This window comes from Mus musculus, chromosome 16, assembly GCF_000001635.26.
Source record: "Mus musculus strain C57BL/6J chromosome 16, GRCm38.p6 C57BL/6J".
NCBI classification, from domain to species: Eukaryota; Metazoa; Chordata; class Mammalia; order Rodentia; family Muridae; genus Mus; species Mus musculus.
In genome coordinates this window covers 44,466,575-44,480,142 of record NC_000082.6, presented here as the reverse complement: position 1 = coordinate 44,480,142, position 13,568 = coordinate 44,466,575, and the positions used below count along the sequence as shown (strand labels likewise).

At 43.4% G+C, this 13,568-nt stretch overlaps 1 protein-coding gene across 11 annotated transcripts in view; it reads right to left on the bottom strand.

Moving 5' to 3' along the window:
* Cfap44 (cilia and flagella associated protein 44) overlaps positions 1 to 13,568 on the bottom strand; it is an 87,953-nt gene that overhangs the window by 2,552 nt on the left and 71,833 nt on the right. For 7 of the 11 annotated variants that reach the window (XM_011245864.3, XM_006521963.3, XM_006521964.3 and 4 more), the window contains 6 exons: positions 11,661 to 11,771; positions 9,280 to 9,410; positions 6,216 to 6,332; positions 4,759 to 4,960; positions 1,078 to 1,238; positions 169 to 303 (listed from right to left, as the gene is read on the bottom strand). In XM_011245864.3, the coding sequence (XP_011244166.1) occupies positions 169 to 303; positions 1,078 to 1,238; positions 4,759 to 4,960; positions 6,216 to 6,332; positions 9,280 to 9,410; positions 11,661 to 11,771 (857 nt within the window). Of the gene's footprint in view, positions 1 to 168; positions 304 to 1,077; positions 1,239 to 4,758; positions 4,961 to 6,215; positions 6,333 to 9,279; positions 9,411 to 11,660; positions 11,772 to 13,568 lie in introns of those variants that run through there. The other 4 variants (XR_003951772.1, XR_875763.1, XR_003951775.1 and 1 more) reach the window with 3 other exon arrangements.

The following is a 13,568-nucleotide window of genomic DNA, read 5'->3' as shown; positions in this document are numbered from 1 at the left end:
CAAGAGGCATTTGATGAAGCTAGTCCCCTCTGGAAGCCGCTCTCGAGTGCCCAGTAGTCAGCATCCAGGGGCAGATGGCCTGGCAGTGGTCCACGCTCCAGGTCTGTTGAAGCACCAGTGCGTTGCCGGGCTTTGGGTTCTGCGGAGGGCTGGAAGGAAAGCACTTACCTGCTGGTTCTGGAGAGTGTTCAACCTGGAATCAAGTTTCTTCTTCTCGAGGCACAGGTCGTTCATCTGGTGAAGCTTTTTGGTGTGTTCCTTCGTCTTCATCATCAGGTCCCAGCGCACTTGAGCGATCTTCTCCTACCGAGGAGAGAAGGCAGGGAAAAAAAAATGGACTAAGTGAATTTGGAGAGGAAATAGAGAAAAATGAGCATCCCGTTCGGTCAAATCTACAGGGACATAGCTCAAAGGAAGAGTGCTTTCCAAACATACATTAGGTTTTGGGTTCAATACTTAAAGCTAGAGAAAGGAAATTAAATTTATAGCCAATCATGCAAAGGGAACACTGTGGGTACGTGAAAATATAATCTGAAGCCAGTATGAAAATGTAAATGGAAACTATTGTATTGAGTCTGGTTTGATTAAAGAAAAAAAAATGCTTGCTGCCGTGCCTAATGGCTTGAATTCCATTGTCAGGACCCACTTGGTAGAAGTTGACAACCAACTCCTGTAAGCTGTCCTCTGACCTTCGCGGATGCACTGTCACGATGTATGCACATACACAGAACTACATAGGCGTAATTTATTAATGGTGCTGGAGATTGAACCCGGGACCTTGCAGGAGCTAAGCAACTGCTGTCATCACTGAGCCTCAACCCCCCAAGCCCTAAATGTGTTTTCTAATTTCCAAACTGGAATAGGAGGCCAAAGCTATTAAGCAGAGCAACGGGGATTCTCGGGGAACAAAGGTTTCATGTCCAATACCATGGGCATACATACTTTAATGCATTGCTTGGCTCTTCAAGACAGACAAGTCTCCCTAGTAAAGGAGCGAGACAGGCCCCTGGGTGCTGCGCAGAAGCCCCACCAGGACTTTATAACTCCTCCTCCGATGGCCTCGTCCCTCCCCCTTACCTCCCACATCCTTAGCTCCTTTGCGTTGGATAGCTCCTTCCGAAGCTTTTTGATCTTCAGTTCTTCAAGGGTTGTGTTAACAGAAAGGGTCTGGAGGGCTTCCAGATCGATCACGCGGCCAAACTTGCTGATCATCAGCTCCCGGACAGTTTCTTCCATTTCTGAAAAAGACAGTCACGGCCTCAGTCTCCGCAACAGCTCCGAGCCAAACGAACAAAGCCGTCGCTAGAAGGGCCAAAGGGCCGCTTTTGCAAGTACAATACGATTTTTCTGTTGTTCCCCCTGAGGATGCTTGCCTGCTGCTTCACTTACTGAAGATGCTGGTTCACAGACAGCCTTTTTCATTTTAAAACCTTGTGTAAAATGGACACGCATTCCCCTAAGTGGCTTGCAACCTCTGATCGTCTTCCCGCCTCAATTACCAGCTGTCTCCAACTAAAGTATTAAGTTATCTGATTTTTCTAATTGAGATCTACAGGACCTAATATTAAGAATGGAGCAGACACTTTCGGGAACTTTCCATCCGAGATGGTTGGTATGTGCTTAGCCCAGGGAGTGGCGCTATTAGGAGGTGTGACCTTGTTGGAGTAGGTGTGCTATTGTGGGCTCAGGCTTTAAGGCTCTCCTCCTAGCTGCCTGGAAACCAGTAGCCTCCTAGCTGCCTTCAGATGAAGAGGTAGAAGAACTCTCAGCTCTGCCTGTACCATGCCTGCCTGGATGCTGCCATGCTCCGGCCTTGACGATAATGGACTGAACCTCTGAACCTGTAAGCCAGCCCCAATTAAATGTTGTCCTTATAAGAGTTGCTTTGGTTATGGTGTCTGTTCACAGCAATCAAACTCTAAATGTAACATCCTACTCCAGCAAACGCGACAGTAAGGCCTTGTGGTCCTTCTCTGCCCCACTCCTTTGTCACTCCTCTACATCTCCCACACCTCCTCCTGTTTGCTCGATTCCACATTTAATCTTGGGACATAACAGTAAATGAAAGCGTCTTTTCCTCTGGTTGCATAAGGAACAATAGCTTTACAGGGTTCCAACGTAACATTCTAGCTAGGAATGCATATAAATGTGTGTTTCTTTTTAAAGAAATGGAACACTAAACACACAGTTGGCAGTAGTGCTTCTCTGTGGATAAGGAAAACCAAGAGAATGTACCTTTCATAGGCATAGGCTACAATACTGTCAGCATTAAGTTGGGAGGTACATTTATTGGATTCATTTTGTTTTGATGCCTGAGAACTTATGTATAATTTCCACACACCAAACATGATAAAAAGTATTTAAAAAGATAATTATCCTATTAGGGTTGTTACACATCACCTTAATTCCAGGTAGATTACAAGCTCAGTGTAACATTAATAATTAAAAAAAAAACATGAAAGAAAATAGTTTTAAAAACATTGACAAAAATTATATAGCTATCATGTATAACATGCCATTCTGAAATGTGAATCCAGAAAGGGTCAATCTGAGCTAATTAAATATATTATTTTGCAAATTCACCACAACCCCACTGTGCTCTGTGTGTGTGTGTGTGTGTGTGTGTGTGTGTGTGTGTGTGTATGTGTGTGTAAAACACTTAAACCCTTAAAATCTATCTACTCTCTTTTTTATGATTCCCTTACTTTTATTTCATGTGCATCAGTGTTTTGCCTGCATATTTGTATTGTGAGGCTGTCAGAACCCCTGGAATGATTGTTACAGGCATCTATGAGATGCCATGTGCTTGCTGGGAATTGAACCCAGGTCCTCTGGAAGAGCAGACAGTGCTCCTAACCTCCGAGCCATCTCTCCAGTCCCTAAACCCTATTCTCTATCAATTTTAAAGAACTCAGTCATTGTTGTTAACTAGTCACCATATAGAATATAAAAGAATACTTTTGAATATATTTCTCTTGTTTCTCTGAAGTCTTATAGCACTGAACCAACATCTTTCTCATGCCCAACCCACCCAACGGGCCTCTGCTAACCATCAAGCTCTATGCTTCTGAGTTTTGTGTATGGTTTTTTGAGGCAGGGCCTTGTTACATATCCCAGGCTGCCTTCAAATGTGTGAACCTCTTCCCTTAGTTTTCTGAAAGTTGAAATGACAGGTGTGTGCCACCACTCCTGATGATTCAACCTTTTTGTTTGTTTGTTTGTTTGTTTGTTTGTTTATAAACCACAGATTAGTAAAATCATATGATGTTTTATTTTTTCAGTGCCTGGCTTCTTTTGCTTAACCCAGTGCCCTCCAAGTTCATCTATTCTGTTGTAAAATGACAGCTTGGTCCTTTTTAAAGGTTACAAATGCTAGCATTAGTAGTAATACTAACACCTAAGTAATTTTGTTGTGATTAGTATTGTATCTTTTTGTCCACTCATCTGCTGGTGGAACTCCTGAGGCCGTTCTGTATCTTGACTGTTGTAAAAGCCCTGCACTGAGCTTGGCTGTGCAGACAGCCTTGTAATATGCTGATCATACTTCTCTTGTATATACATCCCATAGAGGGACTGCTGCATCAAAATTTATCTCGTTTGTTTGTTTGTTTGTTTGTTTGTTTGTTTCAAAATAGAGTCTCACTATATGAGACTGTGTAGTCTTAGTACTTAGTACTTAGAACCCAGAGACCCTTTGTGCAAGCATGCATGAGGAATCATGTATAAAAAATCTCACTATGACAACGAAAAGTTAAAAATACCAAAATGCTCAAGAGGTGACTGGCTAGGCAAATATGTTAATATTCATAAAATGGGATACTTCAGTAGCAGCTAAAAAGAATAAATTACCCGAAGCAATAGGAATAAAAACATGGTCTAGAGAAGTGCACCATAAACTCTTGAGTATCATCTGAGAGGTATGCTGGATAGGTTCCACGCTGTGTGGCAATACATCAATACCACGTGGCCAGCCCAGGAGGCGGGCATACGGTACTAGGAGGAGGAGGGGCTTTGCTGGGTCTCAAGCATGATGACTGGTAGTATTAAATACTATTCTGTATTTTCTCAGACATAAAGAGAAGCAGGCTGTATGTCACATCTTTCCTCTTTAAAACAGGCAGTGAAAGGCATTTTGTTTCCTCTCTATAGTGCTGGGTTATAGGGGGTGGTTCTGATCAGGACTCTGCATAGCATACGCTAAGGTCCTTGTCCCGATTGATTCTTGATCAATCAATAAAGATGCCAGAGGCCAATGGCTGGGCAGACAGAAAGAGGCGGGACTTCCAGGTTCCTGAAGGCTAGGAGAGAGGAGAGGGCAGGCAGAGGAGAATTGAGATACTTGGGGGAGAAAGATGGAACAGACTCAGAGCTGCAGGGGAGATCTTCCAAAATGTAGGTGGGAAGGGAAAGCGGCCCACGGAAAGGCAGCCGAAAAGCATCTTGGGCAGCAAGACCAATGGGCTTCACAGAAGGTAACCGGGCTACTAAGCTGAGGGCAGAGTTAGAGGTGTTGAGCTAGGAGTAAAGAGATGGACGCTCTGGCCTTAGAAATGCCCAGTCACTGAGCCAGTAAGACAGGATAAGAATGAGCTAACGTGTGTGTAGTGTGCGTGTGCGTGTGTGTGTGGTGTGTGTCTTTCATCTGCAAATCCGAGATAGCTCCTGGGCGGGTGCACGCCTGCGACTGCCAGGACCAAGTGGTTAGGTTCCTTCTGAACCAGCGCGAGTTACTAATGGTCCTCTGGCTGAGACACTCACTGCTGATGGTTTTTGCCATCTCTCTCTTTTCCCGGATGAGCAGCTTCCGCCTCTCCCTGCATTCTTTGTTCAGTTTTTGTTGCTTGGCGTTTTCCTCCTGGAGCTGTACAATTCGTTCTTGCAGCCGATCGAGGGAGTGGTTGGAGAAGACCAAGGTCCCAGAAAGGTCTTCAGGCACCTCCCCAAATTCCATATACTCTATCTACGGAAATGGAAACAAAGCGAATAGAAATTGAAGACCGGACTGAAGGCAAGGCAGAGAGGGGTGGGAGGGAGAGGGGAGAGGGGAGAAGAGAGAGAGAGAGAGATCCTTGTTTCTCTGTCCTGTTGCTTAACCCCCCTCACCCTTAGACTCCACTCTCACCTCAGTGACAGAGATTAGGTAAACAGAAAGCTGTCCTCAGAGAGTAAGCCACATGAGGCCTTTCTGGGAACAGCAAACTTCTAGAATAGGTCTTGCCTGATACCTACTTCATAACAATGGGACAGGCATTTCAAGGATGACATAACAAACTGTTAACAAGATATCAATAAACTGAATTTTGGAGTGTGTCTTGCCCCTTAAGAATGGCCTCATCTTAGAAGAAGAAGAAGAAGAAGAGGAAGAAGAAGAAGAAGAAGAAGAGGAAGAGGAAGAGGAAGAGGAAGAAGAAGAAGAAGAAGAAGAAGAAGAAGAAGAAGAAGAAGAAGAAGAAGAAGAAGAAGAAGAAGAAGAAGAAGAAGAAGAAGAAGAAGAGGAGCCTCATCTCTTAACGTGACAAGAGTCTACAGCAAGCCTTTCTCTTCTTATGGATATGAATTTCCACAGCTTAGTGTAAATTTTAATTCAAGTAGACAGTGGAAATGAGCAGAGATGGAAAAATTTTTTTAAAAATTTAAAAAAAGAATATTTCTGTCCTGTCCTAACCTCCTTTATTAATGACATTAAGATAAGACTTCTGCTCGTTGGTGCACAGCTGATTAAAGATGAATGGGAAGTGACCTGTGTGCAAGACCCGACATCTCAACTTCCAGCCATTTCACTCTTCCTATTGGGCTGGTGCAGTGACTGTGGGCCGTAGGGGAGCCTGCGTGTTTGGGTGTTCTTCCTTAGCTAAAAGTCTGAATGGCTAAGAAGAGTTAGGGATGTGGTTCTCTATACAGAGCGGCCCATCATGGGCCCTGGTACACCACTGGTGAGCCACGAATCTTTCTCTGGGAAGGTTTTGGTGTGACACTGTCGTCTCTGCCCCGATCTTGGGGTCTCGGATCTTGGGGTCTCGGATCTTGGGGTCTTGGATCTTGGGTCATGGATCTTGGGGTCCTGATCTTGCGGTCACAGATCTTGGGTTCATAGATCTTGGGGTCACGGATCTTGGGGGTCACTTATCTTGGGGTCACGGATCTTGGGGGTCACTTATCTTGGGGTCACGGATCTTGGGGGTCACTTATCTTGGGGTCACGGATCTTGGGGTCACCTGGTGGAGCTTCAGAGGGATGACGACCAGCAGCTCGTTCAGCCTCTGCTGTTTCTCTCGCTGATAAGCCTCCAGGGCCTCCTCGGCTGCATTCAGATTGGTTGCCACAACTTTTACCTGAACAAAGCCACGGGAGAGGTATTGGCACTGGTCAGTGAAAGTCTATGTGTCCAGGGTAGTAAGCAAAGGCAGGGTGAGAGGAGACACGACGGGCGCAAGATGTGCTCTGGGAGACCGTGAGCCAGGGCCTAAGTCTACAATACAGCCCAGAAACACGGATTGTTTTCTTCCTGCCCAGTTAGGATGCATACTACCTATTCAGTCATTTCTGTCTCCTAGAATTGCATACACTTTCTAAACAAGAGGTTTAAAAAAAAAAAAAAAGAGGTTTCTCAACCATCAGGGAAATGCAAATCAAAACAGCCCTGAGATTCTACCTCACACCAGTCAGAATGGCTAAGATCAAAAATTCAGGTGACAGCAGACACTGGCAAGGATGTGTAGAAAGAGAAACACTCCTCCATTGCTGGTGGGATTGCAAGCTTGTACAACCATTCTGGAAGTCAGTCTGGCGGTTCCTCAGAAAACTGGACATAGTACTACCGGAGGATCCCACAATACCTCTCCTGGGCATATATCAAGAAGATGCCCCAACTGGTAAGAAGGACACATGCTCCACTATGTTCATAGCAGCCTTGTTTATAATAGCCAGAAGCTGGAAAGAACCCAGATGTCCCTCAACAAAGAAATGGATACAGAAAATGTGGTACATTTGCACAATGGAGTACTACTCAGCTATTAAAAAGAATGAATTTATGAAATTCCTAGGCAAATGGATGGACCTGGAGGATATCATCCTGAGTGAAGTAACCCAATCACAAAGGAACTCGCACAATATGTACTCACTGATAAGTGGATATTAGCCCAGAAATTTAGAATACCAAGATACAATTTGCAAAACACATGAAAATCAAGAAGAAGGAAGACCAAAGTGTGGATACTTCAGTCCTCCTTAGAATAGGGAACAAAATACCCATGGAAGGAGTTACAGAGACAAAGTTTGGAGCTGAGACAGAAGGATGGACCATCCAGAGACTAAACCACTCTGGGATCCAACCCATAATCAGCCACCAAATGCAGACACTATTGCTTATGCCAGCAAGCTTTTGCTGAAAGGACCCTGATATAGCTCTCTCCTGTGAGGCTATGCTAGTGCCTGGCAAATACAGAAGTGGATGCTCACAGTCATCTATAGGATGGAACACAGGGCCCCCAATGGAGGAGCTAGAGAAAGTACCCAAGGAGCTGAAGGGGTCTGCAACCCTATAGGAGGAACAACAATATGAACTAACCAGTACCCCCAAAGCTCATGTCTTTATCTGCATATGTAGCAGAAGATGGCCTAGTCGGCTATCATTAGGAAGAGAGGCCCCTTGGGCTTGCAAACTTTATATGCCCCAGTATAGGGAAACACCAGGGCCAAGAAGAGGGAGTTGGGGGGGAAGGTATGGGGGGCTTTTGGGATAGCATTTGAAATGTAAATGAAGAAAATATCTAATTTTTTTTAAAAGAGGTTTCTCTTTTATTTTCTATATGAAAAGCAGCCCTTGACATGATATCTTTATCAGAATGGTAGGTGGTAGTGGTGGTCGTGGTGGTGTTACAGTGACTCAAAGAAATTTATTTTTTTTTTTTACAAAGCATCCACAAAGTATACTCTCCATCGCCTAAAAAAGTCCAACAGTGTTCCTAAACATTTTCATTACCAAAAAAAATTTTTAATCCACTAAAAGCTAGGCAGTGGTGGCACACCCCATAAATCCCAACACTCAGGAGGCAAAGACAGGTGGATCTCTGAGTTTAAAGCCAGCCTGGTCTATAGAACAAGTTCTATGACAACCAGGGCTACACAGAGAAACCTTGTCTTGAAAAACCAAACCGAACCAAAACAAAACAAAACAAAACAAAACAAAACAAAACAAAAAACCCAACACACAAACAAATCCACTAAAAAAATTTTTTTCAAATGCGAACCAAGTTGAATGCCACTGTTCTAAACAAGATCTAAACAAGAGTTTCTCTTTTAGAAAGTCAAAAGGGAAAGGAAGAGGGCAGCTTTGCTTTGTGACCTCCAACACACAGTGCATCAGCCCCAGAAGACAGAGTCCAGAGAGAAAACTCCAGAGTTTCTGTAACTACTTATCTTCATCTCATTTCTAAGAAGGCTTCATAACTAACACAGGGACCCAGTATTTCCCGAGTGTTATTTATACACACACACACACACACACACACACACACACACACATTTATTATATAATATGTGCTGTGATATCGATTTGCTCATATAATTATGTCCTCAAAAAAGCTGGGAGACAAATGAGTGGCATAAAGAAAAAGCAGCCATCCAGAGAGCCAAGGCCTGCCACACTACGGAGCTTATGATCTACAGAGAAAGCTGAGCGGACCCAGCGTGGCAAGCATGGCTTCTGCTGGCCTTGCCCTTCTCCCCACTCCCTTTGCTCTGCTAAACAAAACAAAACAAACAAAACCATTAGATTACATTCCTAAATCTAGCACCCAAGGTCTACTCCCTTCTTTGGCTACTTCCTTCTCCTGAGGCTGACTACCAAGGACCAGCTATCAAAGTATTCAAGTCCAGCAATAAAAAGGCCCCCTTTGGCTTACCTAATTAGCATACTTGATTAAAATTAAACACCTCTTCCAAACACAGGATTTTACCAGTTTACTTTTACAAACCAAGGTTTTCCTATGTGCCTCCTCCCTCTCCCTTGATCCCTTCTCCTCCTCCCTCATCCTTTATCTTCTATCTTTGTCTCTGATTCCTGTCCCTCTGACCCTCTAGGGCAAGTAAATTTCTTATGTGCTGAGAACTTGGCCTTGAGGTATCCTGAGCTGATACTTTTTCTTTCAACAACTGTGATGACCTTTGTTTGATAACTTCTGTTGATAACTTCTCTGAGAACTTCTAGCAATGTCACACCTATGAAATAGGAGTGTGGGTAGATAGTATGTTAGGAGACAAGTAGGTCGACCACCATACCTTTTTGGAGATTGTATCATATTCTTTTTTCAGGTTATCAACAATTTTCTTTTCTTCAACTAAGGCTTCCTCAATGTCCAGTCTTTTCTCTCGGAGTTGGAGGGCCAGTTCAAAGAGACTTACATCACAATCTAAAGAGAGGGTTAAAGTAAGAAGGCAGTCCTGTTTGACAGGGAACAGGGTGGTACAAGAAACAAGGAGCTCGGAGATCCAGAATCCAGAGCAGCTGTGCACAGACCCACACCAGACTCTGCAAGGGAGAAATCATTTTTCTTCTTATAAAAACAAAGTGAGGTGTGTGTGTGTGTGTGTGTGTGTGTGTGTGTGTGTGTGTGTGTGTGTGTGTGTTTGCATGTGGAGGTCAGAGACAGACCTCAGAGTCATTGTCTGTTGTGTAATAGCTTCCCCCAAGACTGAAACATTCTACCCTGCAGGGAAAGCCCCTTAGGCAGCAAGGCAAACAAGTCCAAGTAGCTTCAAGAAATCCCTGAAACAGACAAGACTCACTAAATCCCTCCCTGCCAGAGTACAAACGCCGAGCTGCAGAGCAGGCTCTCAGACAAGCTAAGCTGCAAAGAAGACTGAAGCGAGACCCATTGGTCTGGAAGAAACAGAAGCCAGCTGAGCTACCTGGAAGAGGTTTAGACCAGAGTCCCTTGGAAGAAACAGACACTCTCTGTGCAGTGTGCTCCAAGTTCCCAGGTTTTGTGAGCTGTCACTCATGCTGGGCTGGGCCTTGGTGCTGTAACTGTCTTTGAGTCGTTTCTGTTCCTGTAAGTAACCCTTCACCCATATTCCCGTGAGTAATTGCAATAAAACTCATTGATTCATTAAATTGGACTATGGTGGTATCCATACTTAGGTCTGGTGTGGGTTCCCTATCTGGGGTGAGTAGACATGTGTGCTGCATCTCCATAGGAAAAGGTTTGTCACACAACAATGCCTTCCACCTTGTTTGCTTGTAAATTGAGTAGACTAACTGGCCTTTGAGTCTGGGGTTCTCATGTTTTTGCTACCCTGCCCAGCTTTATGTGGGTCCTGGGGACCCGAACTCAGGTCCTCACACTTCTTTGGCAAGCATTTCACTCAATGAGCCATATCTGAAGCCCCTCCTTAAGGGAGGTGAGAGGGTATAAACTGCATGTGATTCAGTGGGCTTAAAGTGCATGCTTTTATTTGAGCTGTGTTACACTAATGCCACATTTATACACTGAAGAATAGATTAAAACATGAAATAAGAATATTGAAATAGCTGGACCTTCTTTTCTTCAGACTCCTCTCCATTTCCATTCCTGTAATTCTTTCAGACAGGACTGTGTGTAGGTGGCACATGTCTGTAGTCCTAGCAATAGGGAGATGGAGAAGGAAGGACTAGAAGTTTAAGGCCAGGCTAAGCTACATAGTTAAGACTCATTCTCAAAAACATAATTTCTGGGAATGTAGCGCAGTGGTAGAGTGTTAGCCTAGCTTGAATAAGAGCTTAAGTTTCACCCTGTTCCCCCAACCACAAGATAGGGTAACCAAGTGGGATTTAGGATCCCTAGTTTCAACCTAGCTCAGCCATTAGACTGGCTGTGTGATGTTCAAGCCCTTTAATCCCACTGTATTGTAACACGGTGGATTTATTGTAAATTTTTAAATAAAATTCTTGTCTTTGGGCTGGAGAGCTATCTCGGTGGTTAAAAACTCATAAATGCGCTTGCAGAGGACCTGAATTTGGTCGCTAGTACCTCTGTCAGGAAGCTCACAACCACATGTATTCCTAGTTCCTGGGGGGATCCTCTTCCTTTGGACTCCGTGGACATTATCATTCACATACACATACACATAATTTTTTTTAAAATTACAAGACTCAAAATTAAAGCAACTTATAAACCAAATGGGATGGATTTTCTCCACTGAACTATTGAATTATAAAGATTATAATCATGTTGGGCTAATGACTCTGGGATAGTTTTACTAGTTAAAAAAAAATTACCAACAATTTCTAGGAAGCCAGTATGGATTGTCAAAATGAAAGTATTGTAGTGTGTGTGTGTGTGTGTGTGTGTGTGTGTAAAGTTAAATTTGCCTTTTACCTATAAATTTTAAACTTAAAATTTACTACATAGTTCATAATATCTCTGAATCAGCAGTTGGATTCAATAGATTGATTTTTTTTTATTAATAAAACCTGTAACCCGTCTAAAGGACTGGATAATAACAATGATAATTTTCCCAGAAATCCCTCCCAAAGAGCTTGTAGGCTTTACTTCATGCATTTAAAACTATTCTTTTCTTAAATTGTATTACCAGAGAGCTGAAAAATAGAGGAGGACCACCTCTGCGTTGATAGCCCCCATCCCCACTACACAGAGAACACGTGGCTTTGCGCAGCTCACTTGTCGGGCAGATAGAATCATCGAAAACGTCATCTTCAGATCCGGACGCATCCTCGTCGCTCTCCAGGCTGGACTCCTCTTCACTGGACTCCTCACTCTCTTCATCCTCATCTAAGGTGAGAAGATGATCTTATTAGGAGAGCAGATCTTAAGCACCAAAGACAGGGTTCCCCATCAGGCAACTACTAGGGAGGGGAGGGGAGACATACTGGGAAGAGCTTAAAACCATTAAAGACACAGATCACGTGTCCTATCCTCAGCTCGTTGAATCCAGTCATAGCAAGACTGCTGCTATGGTAGTGAACCCGCATCCTCTCCAGCTGACAAAATTCTCCAACCTCCCCTTCCCCTAATAGCTTATCACTCTGGTCTGCCTTCAGTAAACATTCTGTTAGATTTTATGAAAACATTGCCATATTCCTTAGTAATTTCCTATCTACTGGCCGTTCTCTTGCTCTTCTGTTATAGGCTATCATTTATTCTTGCATCCAGAGTTGAAAGTCTACTATTTTGCCACCCCAAAACGTCATTTTCGCAGCCACTTGGATAGTCTATGTAATTGCTCTTTAGCAAGGGCCATGAGTAACTCTTCATTATTATGTTGTATATGGAACTTTTATAAAATATACAAATGTCTGAATATCATCCCCAAGGTAAGTGATTATAGACTACTTTAGCATGCCCCATGATGCTCTTAAAATACCTTGGGAACATCTATGTACCACACAGCATAAATTTGTGATTCTTGTGTTATGGAACATCAGATAAACACAAGCGACAGACCTCATACTTTTAAGATTTATTGTTTTCATTCATTCATTTATTTTTAACTATGGCCTTCCACATGCTATCCAGGCACTCTGCCTCAAGCTTTTACCCTATCCCTATTTTAATTTAAATTTTATTATAGTGAATTTTTTTGAAACAGGGCATTGCTAAATTGCCCAATAGATCAAACTTGTACTCATTTTAACCCCTTGTATAACCAGGCTTACAAGCCTACATTTCTGTTCCAGACTTTTTGTACATTTCTAAAATCTAAAATCTGTCTGAAAATTACTTTAAATAACTTGTACCACCATATAAGAGAGATCAGAAACATTTTAACTTTAAGTACCTTTACATAGACATAACTAAATGCTTCCTGAAAAGAAACTAGACCCTCTTTCCCCCAGTTCTCCCAGTAAGTATGGTTAAGCACTATGCATTAGACAAATGTAAGATTCTGAGAAACAGAGAGAGGCAAGCAAACCAACCACATGCCCTGGAACCTGAAAGGCAGTACCATGGTGAGTTCCCGGGGTCATACACGTCAGACTTGGAGGTCAATGAGACGGCACACTAGATACGTCAACTGATGCAACCGGTGTACAAAAGTCCAGCTTACTCTCACTTGCCAGAAGATTAGAAACAGGGCAACATATCAAACTGGAACTAGATAATACTACTGCAATCAAATACTAAAGGAAAGCCGTGGTCACCTCCAACCATATCACTGAGGCTAGAGGAGGAGCCTAAATATGTGCTCTCACAAGGCTGCAATAGAAACCTCTTAATGTTCCACGTAGGATGGTATCAAGGGCAGGCAGAGTAGGGGCTTTGGGACATTCGCTGCAGCTAGCTTATAAACAACTCTTTCACTGCTACCAACACCAATGCATTTGTAAAGATCCCATGGTTTGGACAGGTGTGATGCCACCTGCCTTTAATACCAGTATATGGTAGGCAGAGGCAGGCAGAGTTCAAGTTTGAGGCCAGTCTTGTCTACATAGTTCCAGGGCATCCAGGGCTAAATAAAGAAACTCTGTCTCAACAAAGAGATTGCATAGGTAGCCTGCACCTCTCCCCATCCTGCAGCACCAAGAAGATGCTGAGAGGAGAGTCAGAGCTTTCACTACTGGCCATGGG